This window comes from Strix uralensis, chromosome 28, assembly GCF_047716275.1.
Source record: "Strix uralensis isolate ZFMK-TIS-50842 chromosome 28, bStrUra1, whole genome shotgun sequence".
NCBI classification, from domain to species: domain Eukaryota; kingdom Metazoa; phylum Chordata; class Aves; order Strigiformes; family Strigidae; genus Strix; species Strix uralensis.
The window spans coordinates 5,601,005-5,615,905 of NC_133999.1; the positions used below are offsets into that span (position 1 = coordinate 5,601,005).

The 14,901-nt window shown below is 48.0% G+C and overlaps 1 protein-coding gene across 2 annotated transcripts in view; it reads left to right on the forward strand.

The window, feature by feature from the left end:
- LOC141935791 (rho GTPase-activating protein 25-like) overlaps positions 1 to 14,901 on the forward strand; it is a 52,891-nt gene that overhangs the window by 14,587 nt on the left and 23,403 nt on the right. For both annotated transcript variants that reach the window (XM_074852327.1, XM_074852328.1), the window contains exons 4-13: positions 91 to 188; positions 1,797 to 1,936; positions 2,353 to 2,411; positions 3,177 to 3,259; positions 4,115 to 4,202; positions 4,538 to 4,606; positions 5,266 to 5,418; positions 5,725 to 5,844; positions 7,145 to 7,248; positions 7,938 to 8,038. In XM_074852327.1, coding sequence (XP_074708428.1) covers positions 91 to 188; positions 1,797 to 1,936; positions 2,353 to 2,411; positions 3,177 to 3,259; positions 4,115 to 4,202; positions 4,538 to 4,606; positions 5,266 to 5,418; positions 5,725 to 5,844; positions 7,145 to 7,248; positions 7,938 to 8,038 — 1,015 coding nt within the window. The remainder of the gene's footprint in view (positions 1 to 90; positions 189 to 1,796; positions 1,937 to 2,352; positions 2,412 to 3,176; positions 3,260 to 4,114; positions 4,203 to 4,537; positions 4,607 to 5,265; positions 5,419 to 5,724; positions 5,845 to 7,144; positions 7,249 to 7,937; positions 8,039 to 14,901) is intronic.

Genomic DNA, 14,901 nt, shown 5'->3' on the forward strand with positions numbered 1-14,901 from the left:
CTTTTGCTCTGCACGTGCATGTTTTTTCTTTCCTTGAGGAGAGATGTTTAACCAACATGTATTACAGCTTCCGGATGTGTTTTTGTGCAGGTGATGTGTGTCCAGATCAAATGTTTCCATGAGATTATCACAATTGGCTATAATGTGTACCACTCGTATGACCTGCCCTGGTTCAGGACGCTCAGCTGGTGAGTGAGGGGGGAGCTGCTCCCCTCCCCAGGCGTGTGTGCAGCCGTGACGCTTTGTCTCACTGCAGGCGGGCAGCAAGGGGCTTATCTCCAAACCAGAGACCCTGGCATTGCTGTGTGTTGGCCAGGGCCATGTGTTAGCAGCTCTTGTAAAGGCAAAGCCCCCCCAAGTCTCGATAGATCAATGTCTTGAAAGAGCCTGTATCAATCTTGATAAGGACATAGAGTGTATCATCAGTAAGTTCGCAGATGACACCAAGTTAAGCGGGAGTGTCGATCTGCATGAGGACAGGGAGGCTCTACAGAGAGACCTGGATAGATTGGATCAGTGGCCAACGTCAACGGGATGAGCTTCAACGAGGCCAAGTGCCAGGTCCTGCACTTGGGCCACAACAACCCCCTGCATGGCTACAGGCTTGGGGAGGGGTGGCTGGAGCTGTCTGGAAGAAAAGGATCTGGGGGTTCTAATTAACAAGCAGCTGAACATGAGCCAGCAGTGTGCCCAGGTGGCTAAGAAAGCCAACAGCATCCTGGCATGGATTAGAAATAGTGTGACCAGCAGAAGCAGGGAGGTGATAGTCCCCCTGTGCTCTGCACTGGTGAGGCCACACCTGGAGTGTTGTGTCCAGTTTTGGGCACCTCAATCCGAGAGAGATCTCGAGGGGCTGGAGTGAGGGCAGAGGAGGACAACGAGGCTGGGGAAGGGCCTGGAGAATAAATCCTGTGAGGAGCGACTGAAGGAGCTGGGACTGTTCAGTGTGAGGAGGAGAAGGGGAGGGGAGACCTCATCACTCTCTACAGCTCCCTGAAAGGACGTTGTGGAGAGGTTGGTGCTGGTCTCTGCTCCCAGGGAATTAGTGACAGAACAAGAGGGAACGGCTTTAAACTGCAACAGGGGAGGTTCAGACTGGACATGAGGAACAAATGTTTCCCAGAAAGAGTGGTCAGAGAGTGGAATAGGCTGCCCAGGGAGGGGGTGGAGTCCCCACCCCTGGGTGTGTTTAAGGGCCGTTTGGATGAGCTGTGGGGGGATGTGGGGTAGGGGAGAACTTTGTAGAGTCGGGCTGAGGGTTGGACTCGATGATCCCGAGGGGCTTTTCCAACCTGAGATTCTGTGATAGAGTTTGTCCTGTTAATGAAGCACAGAGATTTGCATCCCACGATCTGTGCAAGGGACAGCTTTGACAGGCGTCACCACTTAGAGATGGACATGGTTGCTTGGGTGGGAGGGGAGTTTTTAGGTGGTTGTGAAACAGGGTTGACTGTTGGGATGTGAGGGCTGGGAAGCTTTCGGGAAGCCCAGAGCCGGTGCTTTAGGATGCAGAAGCTGGCAGAGGCTGTTGAGGAGTGCCACCTAAAGGCAGAAACTCTTTGTGCATCAGAAGGCCAAAACCAAACCCCAGCGGTGAGTGGAGTGGAGCCGAATGATGCAGCCACTAGTTTAAATGAAGGTGACATTTCTACACGGGGGGAAATAAAGTTCTGGTTGTCACTTGAGGAAAGCTTGTTTGCTTGTTGGAACGTAAAGACCTTAGGGATCAGTCGCTTTCTGTGTTTCTCCAGAAGCCTTTTAGGGTTCCTGCTAACAAGCATCTGCATCCTTCACAGGTACTTCCTGCTCTGCGTAAACTACTTTTTCTATGGCGAGACTGTGACGGATTATTTCTTCACCTTGGTTCAGAGAGAGGAGCCCCTGCGAATTCTCAGCAAATACCATCGCTTCATTTCTTTCGCCCTATACTTAACAGGTGGAGACCACATTTTCTGTTGGTTAATCTCATCTGGGCAGGAGGGAAGAAATCTCCTTGAACTACTCTTGTCCTGAGTATTGTGCCCAATGCAGTATCCATAGCAAATGATCTCTGGTTTTCAGTGATGCTGTCACTCAGCTGCATGGTTAGAGTAGTGGTGGCAAATCTCTTACATGGGACTTTGTAGAAGAAAACTCCATAATCTGTACGGGACAGCCCAGATGGTTCATCTGTTCAGGTGCTACTTGTAGGCAATGGCATTTTGTGATTTCCAAAGTAGTGTGTTTTCCCTCTCCGTGTTGCTGCTTTACTCAAGTGCAATCCTAAGGAGCTGTGCAATGTCATGGTAAAAAACTATTTCTTACTGTTGAAGATGCATTCCCACCATTTACTTTTCTTCTGTCTCTCATCAGGTTTCTGCATGTTTGTCTTGAGTCTGGTGAAGAAGCACTATCGTCTGCAGTTCTACATGGTAAGGTTAAATGCAGGGCCTGGCTGCCCCCAGTTGGAGGCAGAAGAAGGGATAATGTAGGCTGCTTGAAAACGTTGTGTAGAGGACTACATGTCAGTAGATGCCTCTGTGCTGGTTGTGTGTTGTAATGCTGCCTGGAAGAAAAGTTACTGTGAGCAAACTGTATTTTTAGGAAGCTGGCCCTGACCAAATTTCCCTGCAATCATGTATTCTCTTCTCTCTGCACTTGTGGATGCTAGTAAAAAACTTTCTGCGCAGAGAGGACTGCGCAAGGCTACGTGACTCTTGTACTGAGGGTAGATTGCCACCAGGGTTAATTGGCTATGTCCCCGTTTTCCCAGACATCAGTAAAGCGTTGCTCGTGTTTGGCTGTCGACGCATCTAGTTTTGCTTTCCAATATATTCAGCACACAGGGATACGACTTGGATATCTATCAGTCTTCTCCTCTTCTTGTCTAGTCAAAAGGCTGAGTGAGATGTATGGGGTAGGGGTGGGCTAAAGAGCATTTGGTGCAGCAAAAGTGTCCCCAGTGAAGGTCACCTCTGGGCTTGAGCTGAAGAACATGCCCATAAATTACTACGGGTGACCGTTCCCTGCTCTTCGTGACTCTTGGTGTTTGTCGTGGTGAAGGTGCATGCAAGAAATGCACGTGTACGTGAGCCCTTCTCTGCCTGGGAGGTAGCTAACAGTGTCTGATTTCTGCCAGCGATGCGTATGGGCGGTGTCTCTAGGTGGGCTGGACTCCATCCTCTCTTCTCTTCCAGTTTGGATGGACCCATGTGACGTTGCTAATCGTCGTTACCCAGTCGCACCTCATCATTCACAACCTGTTTGAAGGAATGATATGGTGAGTTGCAGTGTGTTCTGAGTTGCTTTGATTTCTGCAGCCTGAAATGGATGACCGTGTTTTGAGTTTTTCTTTTATAAAAACAAATGGCCAAGGAGAAGGTGCTTCCTGTGAGGGACCAACCTGTTCAGAATAGAAAAGAAAGTGATTGAGTGATACCTCAGGGACTTAGGACTTGCTTTGTGCTACTTGAGCAGTTTAGAGAGTTGTTGTAAAGAAGCATCTGAAAATTGCTGTGGGGTGTAGGGACCTTTCAGGCAGCCTCAGGCCTGTGTGGATGGTGTCTCTTTATACCCACATCTAGCAAATGGATGAGGAAGTGCTGCTCGGCACTTGATTTGGGACAATGCTGTCAGCACCATGTTAAAAGCAGCACTGTGAAAGTAAAAAGATTGCAACCTGCCACCTTACTCCAGCTGCTGTGCAGAGGGGAAGCCCTTTTGGTGGTCTTCCCAAAAGCAGCAGAGCAAGGAGGTAATTTTGGCCACTTCAAGGTTGCATGTTCCTCTGTGCATCACAACCAGCCCAGAGTGCTCTGAGAGCTGCCTGCTTACAGCTAAAATGCAGCCTCTCCGGGGAAAAGGAGGTGACTGCCTAACAACCTGTCGTGTGTGGCAAAAGAAAACATACTTAAAACAGGCCATTCTGGGTACATGACCTGCTTTTTAGCCCAGAGCACTAGAGTAATCCCTCCAGATTTCCCAAGGAGCTTCAAGTGGTTGCTCCTGCATTGGAGGGGGAGACATTGATGTGACAGCACTGCAAAGCATCTTATGAAGCAACTGCTCATTTAGTCAAGTCTTGGAGTTGTCTGATCTTGGCGCTTTCCAATGGTTTGATTCTTCTCCCATCTAGGTTCATCGTCCCAATTTCCTGTGTGATTTGCAATGATATCATGGCATACATGTTCGGGTTCTTCTTTGGTCGGACACCACTCATCAAGGTTTGTAACACTTTGGTGGATGAAACGTGCGTTTTGGCTTCTTTGGGTTTTAGTTCTGTGTTCCCTCATCTTCAGTTTTGTGGTTTGTTGTGGGTCTGAAGCAAGCCTCTAAATTAAACTTGGTGTGCCTCCCAGTCTTTGAGGCTGTAAAGTTAAATGAACCGTTTCAGACGGAGATGTTAGTGCCAGCTTCTGACCAAACTCTTATTTCTTGGCTGTTGACACCAATTTGTATTTGCCTCAGCAGTTCACAAGTGAGGAAGGGCTGCATAGGTGTGTGGCGGTGTGCGGAGGTGTACAGTTTGTAACTATCCTCTTCTCTCTCTCTCTGGCAGCTCTCTCCAAAGAAGACCTGGGAAGGTTTTATTGGGGGATTTTTTGCCACCGTTTTGTTTGGATTGCTGGTAAGTAGCAGTCATGGTGCTTATTTCATTGATCTTTTCCCTTCCTAGGTTGACTGTTTTGTCTAAAAAAATGCAGTCAAGCTTTAAGCTCTTCCAGCTCTTGTCAGAGACTTCACATTTTCTTTACTGACCAGGATTTGAACTGGTCTGTGGCTGTTTCGTGCTGTGCCCAGATACTGCAGATGGAGCAGAGTACTGGAGGAAGTTTTTAGTCCTCATTAGACCCTGTGACATGTTCATTACAATAATTATTCTTACAATTTTCTCTCTGCTGCTGTTGGATGAGTACTGTGCATCATTTCAAGGGCTGTGTGGGGAATTCAGTGCTCTTGGAATATTCTTCTCTGTTTTTATGATCATCTCTGTGTCTGCTTGTTTCCATCCTCTCAACCGAGCGGTGCAGCCTGTCTCAGCCTGTTCGTACGGGGCTCTGATCACTGCTTGCTGAACAGATGCACTTACTAAATGAAAATGCTTACTCTGCCTTTAGCCAATTACTTCTCAGGAGAGTAATCTTCTTAATGAAGCTGGGAGTGTGCCTCCCTCCTCGCCTTGTCTCCTTGAGTGGCCTTTTCCCTTGAGATGGGCTCTGCCCCCTTGCTCAGGAAAATACTAATCCTGTTTTCTCTTGCTGTGTCTCTTTTTCTCTCTCCTTGAAGCTGTCCTATGTGATGTCTGGGTACCGGTGCTTCACCTGTCCGGTGGAGTTCAACAACGACACCAACAGCTTCACGGTGGACTGCGAGCCGTCCGAGCTGTTCCAGCTACAGGAGTACAACATCCCCTTGGTGCTGCAATCTGTGGTGGGCTGGGTAGGACTCTCTCTGTTGGATTTTATTTATTGGGATAGGAAAAGAAAAGAGAAAAGAGATCAGGGCTCTATTTTGGTGGTCTTTGAAAGAACATGACAAGAGATGATGGTACATCCAGAAAAAGGGGGAATTTACTGGTGCTCCATGTTGGTTGAAGTCCCAAAGGAATTGTCACAAGTCTGGTGGGACATAAACTCACTTGAAAACCAACTGACCTAAAGCCTGGAGAACAGAGAAGGAGGGGCAAGCAGTGGGCAGTGCTATTCTCATTGAAAATCCTTCTCTGACATGTTTTTCTTTCTGCAGAAGACAGTCCGGATGTACCCCTTCCAAATCCACAGCATCGCCCTGTCTACTTTCGCCTCCCTCATTGGGCCATTCGGAGGCTTCTTTGCTAGTGGATTTAAGAGGGCCTTCAAAATCAAGGTGAGTGTGGTGAAGGTAATTTGCATTTTAGAAAGGAAAGACTGAATGGTTGTTAGCACTCTGTTGTGGTTTAACCCCAGCCGGCAGCTCAGCCCCACCCAGCCGCTCGCTCACTCCCCCACGGTGGGAAGGGGGAGAGAAGCGGAAGAGTAAAAGTGAGAAAACTCGTGGGTTGAGGTAAGGACAGTTTAATAGGTAAAGCAAAAGCCACGTGCACAAGCAAAGCCAAACAAGGAATCCATTCCCCATTCCCATGGGCAGGGGGTGCTCAGCCGTCCCCAGGACAGCCGGGCTCCGTCACACGTAACAGTGCCTTGGGGAGACAAACACCATCGCTCCAAACGTCCCCCCACTTCCTCCTTCTCCCCGGCTTTATACGCTGAGCGTGACGTCACACGGTATGGAATATCCCAGATACGGAAATACGGCCCGTTGGGGTCAGCTGTCCCGGCTGTGTCCCCTCCCAGCTCCTTGTGCACCCCCAGCCTACGCGCTCTGGGGCGGTGTGAGCAGAGGAGGCCTTGGCTCTGTGTAAGCCCTGCTCAGCAGTGACTAAAACATCCCTGTGTCAGCAACGCTGTTCTCAGCACAAAGCCAAAACACAGCCCCATACCAGCTACTGTGAAGAAAATTAACTCTGTCCCAGCCAAAACCAGGACTCACTCTAAACAGTCCCTGTTCCTCAAGGAGTGGCAGGCTGGGCGCATTGGGAAGGGAGGCGAGGTTTGTTCGGTCACAGCTGAAATGCTGGAGTGGTTTTTTGATCTGGGTGTTTTGATCTGAATGGGGAGAGACCTTAACATTTTCAGCTGTGATCTTCTAAACCTCACTTTGGTTCAGAACTTGAGGTAGAGGAAGAAAGACCCAGTCAGGAAGTTTTGCAATCTGAGGCTTCCCCTGATATCTCGCAGGCTGGTTTTATGTACAAACAGTCGGTGTTCGGTTAAGATGCCTTGAAAGGCGAGACAGGGTTGCAAGAGATAAACATCAGCTTTCCTTGACCTTTGAGTGACAGATCTGACTTAAGCTTTGATGTCCCTCAGGCACTTTGTAAAGGAGAAACTTTTCAAACCAGGGAGAGATTAAACAAAATATCTTCTTACTCTGCCTTCTTCCTTTTGGGAGGAATTAGAGCAAGGGTGTGAGTGTCGAGCATAGAGGTACATGAGCAAGTACAGGTAATGGGCATTTGAAACTGCTAAATGCAGAGAATCAGAATCATCTCTGTTGGAAAAGACCTTGAAGATCATTTGGTCCAACCATTAACCTCACACTGACCGTTCCCTTCTGCTTTGCACAGGACTTTGCCAACACAATCCCAGGGCACGGAGGTATCATGGACCGCTTTGACTGTCAGTATCTGATGGCTACCTTTGTTAACGTGTACATCGCAAGCTTTATCAGGTATTTCTTGCTTTGTGGTGAAGTTTGGGGGCCCTGTCAAACTCAAGTGATGTACAGGCTTGTCATAAGAGACAGTTGTTATCCCTGTTAGATTAACATCTAAAAATACAAGACGGAGAGGAAATGGAGGCTTGAAGAAGGGAAGTATCTTTTAGCAGGGTCATGCAGAGCTAGAAACACAACCCTCATTTCTGAAGGTCTGTTAGTCCAGTCCCTCTGAAACTCCTCCGTGTCACTTCTGCATTCCTGCAAGTCTTGAGCAGGGTTTCCAGAGCTGAACAAGGAGAAAAATCTAATTTTATAGCATTAACAAGTATTTTGTAGCCAAGCATAGAAGAAAGTTTGTAGGTGCATAAAAGATGTACTAAAGGAGTTGAGGAACTGTCTTTATGTGGTTGCTTTGATTTTTGAGGGGGAGCATCTGCTAATAAGGGAAGATGCATAACCCTCTCGAAAATAAATTGGGGTTTTGGTTTTTTTTCTTTGTTTTGTTTACAGTTCAGCATCCTGTGCCTTTTAAATCCATTTCCACATCTCAAATGGAGTTAAGCTCCCTGGGTAGAACTGGCGAAGGAATGGGAACATGGCTATCACTTTAAGCCTATTATTTTAATGAAATTGCATTTGGGTTCCCAGATGGTTGAGATTTAGCAATGTGACTCACTGATAATGATGCTTTTGTGTTTCAGAGGTCCTAACCCGAGCAAACTGATCCAGCAGTTCTTAACCTTGCGGCCAGACCAGCAGCTCCACATCTTCAACACGCTAAAAGCACACCTTGTTGACAAGGGTATGTTGGGTAGTTTGGAGGACGCATAGACAGCTGGGCAGTTGGAACAGGACTGAAAACAGACAAGCCTCCTCGAGGAAATTCCTGGCTTGCCTGATTTAAGACAATAACAAGGCCTCATTTCACTGTAACTTTTCTTCCTTTCTTGGTAAATGTTTGCATTTGTGGGTTTTTTTAATAATATATTTATATAGCTTTGGTTCAAATGAGCAAATCTTGGGTTTGTAGCTGAAGAGGAGTTAAGGCTTGGAAGGACTGTTGGGTGAAGTAGGAGGGTACGACTGTCCTCGTGGCCTGTTCTTAACCTTCGATGCATGTGGGCAGAGCTGAACTTTTCCTGGGAGTGTGTTTGTGCAGGGAACGCGCAAAGCGTTGTCCGTACAACCGCCTCTGCACCGGGGAGCCGGCGGGGAAGGGGAAGCCCTGCAGCTCCCCTGGCTGTGGTGTGAGGCTGCGTTCACGATGGCAACTCTGGGGACCATCATTTTCTCCGGTGGTAACTGTGAATGCAATGTTAATTTTCCCAGAAAGCCACGTTTATGCCTGCGTGCAGTCTCGTTGCAGACTGCCTGGTGAGCAGGAGGCTCCGTTAAACAAGGCTCCGAGAGGATCTTGTACTATTCCAGCCATACTTCCTCTGCCAGGCACCTGCATCTATTTTCACTTGCTGGTTTTTGCAGTGCCTCTCACATTCCCTCCTTTATGGCTGATATTTTGGCAAATAAGATTTTTGTAACCGATTAAACCAGAGGTAGACTGGGGACAAGGAGTCAAGAAACTGGTAGTTGCTTGTGGGAATGTGGGAGGTTCAAATTGCTTCAAAACTGAATCAAGTAAATAGGTTTTAAAGAACGTTGAGGTTTCATTGAGTAATTCCTGCCAAGTAAGAACAACTCTTTAAATAACTTGGTTCATTTCTCCCCCATCAAATAACCTTTAAGAAACACTGAACCACACACACCTTTTCATTTCTTGATGGTTGGAAACCCTGCACTGGGATATTTCAATGAATTTGGAGAACAGTTTCCAACTTGGTTTTTTTTCTGAAGTTTGCTGGTTGGGGCTCCAGCACCCCGTTGGTGCTGTCAGCTGGGTATTTTGTTTTTCTTTCAGGGATCACGTCTATCACCTGTTTGTTACTTGAGTTCTAGATGTCATGCTGCTGAGTTTATCATGGTCTGTGTTGCATTTCAGTCTGGGTTCATTTACCTGCAGGCTTCTGTCCTGCGTCGCTTACTAAATCTTCTCATAAAGAGTTTGTACTTAACAGCTGCAAGTTTTATCTAAGTGCTTCCCTTTATTTTGTCATACCTTTTTATTATTTAAAAATGAGAGCCCTGAAGATTGTAAAACTTTTTTTTTTTTTGGTGATCAGATAGTGAAAATATCCCTGGTTTACACCTCATGCAACGTTCCCAAACACAAGCTGACTGATTTTACATCTTTCCATAGTTTGTGCATGGGAGACAGAAACTTTACCTTATTTTAACCTGGGGAACGAGTGACAGGGAAAGATAATACAGAAGTACATTGCTGTTTTAAACAGTTGCTGACATAAATCTTATATACAGACACCCCCGTTATGGAGACACGTACACGCTGCGAGCTAGCTAAGCATCGACGGAAAATAAACCACCTGAAAATACTTCACAGTTCATACTCCATATTCTGATCCTGCCATTGCTTTCATTTACCCTGAGTGAGCAGGAGAGTGAGCACGTGTATAAATATGTTAACAGATACCAACCTCTCTCTTGCATTTCTGTAGGACTCTGTGTGGTAAGCTCTGCTTCATCTCCCTAAACAGGAACCACAGGGCAGAAGTTTGTGCCCATTGTACTGCAAATACAGGTATTTGATTGAAAGCACAGATTGTGGAGAAGAAGGGTCCGTTTCCACAAAGTATTTTCAGCATGGTGCTGGCAAAGTTCCTGGCTTCTGGCAGGAGTCAGGGCTACTGTGGTGGAGCCAGTTCAGGATTGCAATGGTGTACGTAGAAGCTTTCCTGGACTAGTTGTGGAGACTCTTCTCTTCCAGCTTGAATTAGGCAGGGATTTATTTTCTGTCGACTCAGAGGATATTGGCCCAAGCCCATAATTTGAAAATTGGAGGGGAGAATTTAGGTGCTTTCATCTTGCTTTGCCCAGGGAGAATATTTGGTCTGTGTTTCATGACAATTTGGCCGAGTTTAGCTAGGCAAAGTGAGGGCACCTGGGCAAAGTGACAGGGTTTTGTGTAGTCCCTGAGAAGTAGTTTGCCCTGTGGGGTCAGACAAGCTGGTGCTTTTCTGGATTCTCCCTGCCCGTTGCCAACATCTGCCAAAATCCCTTGTAGTGCACTGTTGGGTCCTAAGTCAGTCATCAGAAGAAGCTGTAGTGTTGATAAATATTACAAAAGCGTACTGCTCTTTATATTAAGAAATTTTTCATATGGGTCTTTAGTCTCCTGCTCGTCTTGCTTTAAACCTTTTGTACCTCTTTAGTTGTAATTAGAGGGGCAGAAACGGAACGCAAAGCTTTTCTGCACGCTTTTGTTTTTGAAGTGACGTTTGGGCCTTTCTGAAGGGTGCAGTGCTGAGTGTGGACGCTGGAGGGCAAAGCAGTTGCATTTAGGGTCTCCCAAAGGGCTGGGAGAGAAGCAGCAGCAATACTGCGTGTGGGTGGCTTCCCTGCTGAGCTCACAGCTCTGTTCTTGCTTCCTTCCCAGCAGCGCAGTTCAGGGGTGGCCTCCCAAGGCTGTTGTGATCCTGAAGGGTAAAGCTACGTGGAAAGGGTTCAGCATCCTGCACTGAGTTTTAGTAAACTGCCTGGGAACAGCGGAGGAGTTGGGGAGGGAGATGGGGGTTGTTAAGATTATTTGCAAGCTGTACAGCTGAACTTCCAGAGAAATGCTGGTGGGCACTGCACCGTGTCCTCCGCTGGGCTGAGAGCTGTGACTGGCAAACCCACTTCTACACCGCTGGTGTGAATGTATGTGGTAGTACTGCTCAGCTCTTAGTGACAGCGTGCTGTCAGGGGGAGTGTTTGGTGGGTTTTCCCCATCAGCCCAGCCGGTGAGTGGCTTTTGTTTGCTGTAGATGTTTCAAGTTAGGCTTAGAAAGTTAGAGGAAATGGAAAGCTGATGTCCTGTCTTTGGCTGTCGCTAAAGGCGTTAACTGTGGTGCCAAGAGACGTGTACCAAGACACGTTGCACATCTTTTCGTTGCATTAAGGTTTGCAGGAGCTTGCAGCTCTCACAAGAATTTGGGTTTGGAGGGAGGCTGACGTAGCTCGTGCTGCTGGAGAGGCCAAACCGACACCAGGGATGTCTAGGTAAGGCGATGCAGGGATGATCACGTGAAGTTTCTCCAGCTGCAGGCTCGAGCTCGGCATTGCACAACAGTTTTTGTTCACAGTGGGCTCCGTGACCAGAGAGGTTCCTCCTGCTTGTGCCCAGCAAGAGGGGAATAACTGTGAGAGCAGATCAGCAAGGGGGGAGGTAACTGTATCAGCTGGTGTGTGTGCTTGGATCGGAAGGAAGAGAAAAGTAGGATTTGGCCAGTGTGAAGCTTACGAGGGTGTTGCTGCTGCTGGGCAGGGGACAGGCTGGTGTGGAAACCGCCTCTTCCCAAGCCGTCACTGCGTCTCCAGTTGGAGCAGGCAGAGGGGTGTGAGTGTATTTAATAAGCAAAGGGATGGCATGTGGCTAGAAAGCTGCTTTGGTGTCGTGTGAGAAGCTGGCTGTCCTGGTGGGGTGACTAAACAGTCGCATTTGTTTGCCGGTGGGTGATTTAGTGATCTGGGTCAGACCCTGGTTTGATCCACGGTCTGAGCAGGCGTGGCTGGGCTAGACCTGTGCAGACCAGCACCTCGTGTGCTCTGATAGGAATTTGCTTCTCCAAGGCTGGTTGTAGGCCAAATTAGTTTGCAGATTGGATGCACCGCCAGCCTGTGGCCTGCAGTGCTCAGTGAAACGTCAACACCTGATTTCTGCATATGGTGTCATGTGCTGCGCTGATCAGCGTGCATTGTTTGGATATTTTTTGGGGTGATGGGCCCAGAAGTCTGGCCCTGTGCAGCTCATGAAGCTGGAAATCCCATAGCATCAGCTAATGCTCGGCACCAGGTTGTGAAACGCCGGTACCTTCTATCCCAAGGTGTGTCTCCTGTTTCTGATGCGTGCAGGATCCTGGCATGTCTTCCTCCCCCCACCTCCTCTCACCAGCTCTGTATGACAGGAGGAGGGCAAAGCTGGGTGGGAAGCATCTGTATGGCCCATCCAGACCCTCCTGGGGTCACAAAAAGCATCGCATGAAAGCTCCTGTGGTTCCTGCCCCCTGTAACCAGCCCCGGAGTTGCATTTTGTACTACTGTAATCTTCGTGTGCTCCTGTTCTCCAGACCTGATGTATTTCTACCATCTGCTTCTTTCTCTGTGCATTGTTCTTTTGATTAATGTTTTAGCTACACATGTAGAGTTGCCTTTCTTTGACCGAATGTCCGAATGTGATATATTGTATATTTTAAAGTATTTACCCTATTTATATACTATATGTTACTGTTAAATAAATATAAGTTCCATTATCTAGTGGAGTTTTGTTCAGCGCTGTCGGCAAGTGGGGGAGATGCTGAAAACCTCCTTCCCATGCTCTGTAAAGGAGATCGGTCTGTTTTAAACTCAGTTTTCCCCCATTCCTTGCCCTGTAGCTCTCCTTCCTTGGGGATCTTCCGAAAAGCAGACCTAGCCATGGCAAAGACACACGTGAAGGCTACAGATGGGCTGAGCACGTGGGCAGGATGGGACCATCTGTGTCCTGCACGAGGGACAAAACCGGCTGCGTTTCCAGGGTGGTTTGTAGTGGAAAATGCGATCAGATCGTACAGGCCCATCTTGATAAAGATGAGGGAAGTGTTGGCACCGCTGCCCCCTGCAAGTCAGCTCATTTTACCTTAAAGATTTCACTGGGAATGTGAAAAATTGTTGGAGTTCCACTTAGCATAAATTACTGCTTCATTTCAGCTGTTTCTTCTGACTTGCGTGGGGTTAGGAGAGCAGAATCCTTCTGTTTACCCAGCAAAACATACTATTTTTAGCTCTTGTGTTATTTTGACTGTTTTTGACTTATCTGCCAAGCCAAACCAACCCATCAGCAGCTCTCTTCTTGCTTCCTGTCACACTGTGTGGGCATTTTCAGACAAATTAATCCTCCAACAACAACAAAATATGATGCCCTCTCTTTATAGGAACCTTGCAAAGTTACTCTAAAGCCCCAAATCTTGCGTCGCAACACATCCCCCTCGGAGGAATTGGCCAGTTAAGCAGAAAATTGCTGAGCAGCACCATGCCACACTCAGCAGTCCTATGAATCCAATTAGATGCCATTACTGAGAGGTCTTGAAAGATCCCTCCGCGTTAAATCTTTTGGAAAACGGGCTGTGAAATCTCTCGGCGGGCTGTCGGGCCGGCAGCGGGGCAGTGAGTCAGGCACATCATCTGACAGGCTCTGCGGCTGCCGTATCTGCGTCGCTGCTTGCATTTCAGCTCTTCAGCGGAAGAGTCCTCCTTGTTTCTCCCCATCCTGTGCCAATTGAATTAAATTAAACATTGAAAACTGCAAATTCCCGGTGGTAATCCTGGTGCTAGCTGTGCTCCATACGCAGAAAGCCTCAAACCAAGAAAGCCTCTGTGCGAGCAGGTCTCATGCAATCCTGTCCAGACACATTTTCCATGAGATCCTGATAGAAGGATGTAAAAACAACAAAAAGAACACTCTTACAGGCTGAGATTTGCCCTTTTTAAGTTCCCCTGGGGCATTTGGTTCTGGAATAGGCTGCCTGGCTTGATTGCTAAGGAAAAAACCCCAATCTTGTGATGTCCTTTCCCAAAACTGGAGGCAGCCACCAGGTACCCGATGGGAGCGAGCGGGAGGCAACTGAAACAGCTCTTGGGGCACTTCCGAAGGGCCGTTTTGGGTTGCCAGCGAGGGCTGAGCTGCTGTGCTGTAGTCACACAGCGTTGGGCTGAATGGCACGATTTTGGGCTAAAACACTTGCTGTTTCCTTTCTAGAGGAGGGGAAAGTGCCACGTGACATCCTGTTCACACAGGCAGGTGGGGAAAGGCGGCTGTTCACAAGCTGCTGCCGGGCTTTCATAAAAAAAAAAAAAAACAACAAACAGGTTGAAGAGAAAAAAGAATCAAAATGCATGACCCCCTAGAGCTCCTAGAGCTTTCTGCAGATATTAAGAAGAGGAAAAAATGATGCTTAATTCAGCGCTCATTCAGGGCCCTCTGCTCAGGGTACAGCAGAAATGGAGTTAATTCAGGCAGTTTGGGTCCAAAGCAGGATATTGGGGTTAATTTAGTCCTGATTTGGGTACGTGCTGGGCTGCTATGTTGCGATCGCATCGCTTTCCACGCCGTCGTGTTCTCTGGACTTTCAGCAGTGGAATGTGTGAGCTGGGGATCTCTGAGCTGCCTCCAGTCACTGCTCAAAGTAACCCATTCATTTTCCAGCTGTGATTAACCCAAATTAGCCCACCAGGGTCCACCCTGGCTGCTTTGCGACCAGGCAGGGCGCAGGCTCCGGCTCCTTCCCTGACAGGCACATCCTCAATTTACACCATGGCACTAAAAAAAAAATCTCTTTGCAAGAGGCTCGGTGCATCCCGGGCATGACGCCCGGGCTGCAAATCAGAATGGGAGCTGGTGGCTGCGTCCTCTTTCAGCCCCCTGTGCTCCCCACGTCACTATTTCTGCTTCTGTTCAAGGCGACTTCCCTCTCTGCAAGGCCTGGGCTTTCCCAGTAAGGGGGGAAAACGGGGCTGGAGCCCTCCGTTAGGCCTTCAGGGCACTCTGCTCTGTCTTGAAGCTGCCCTCGCTGCTTT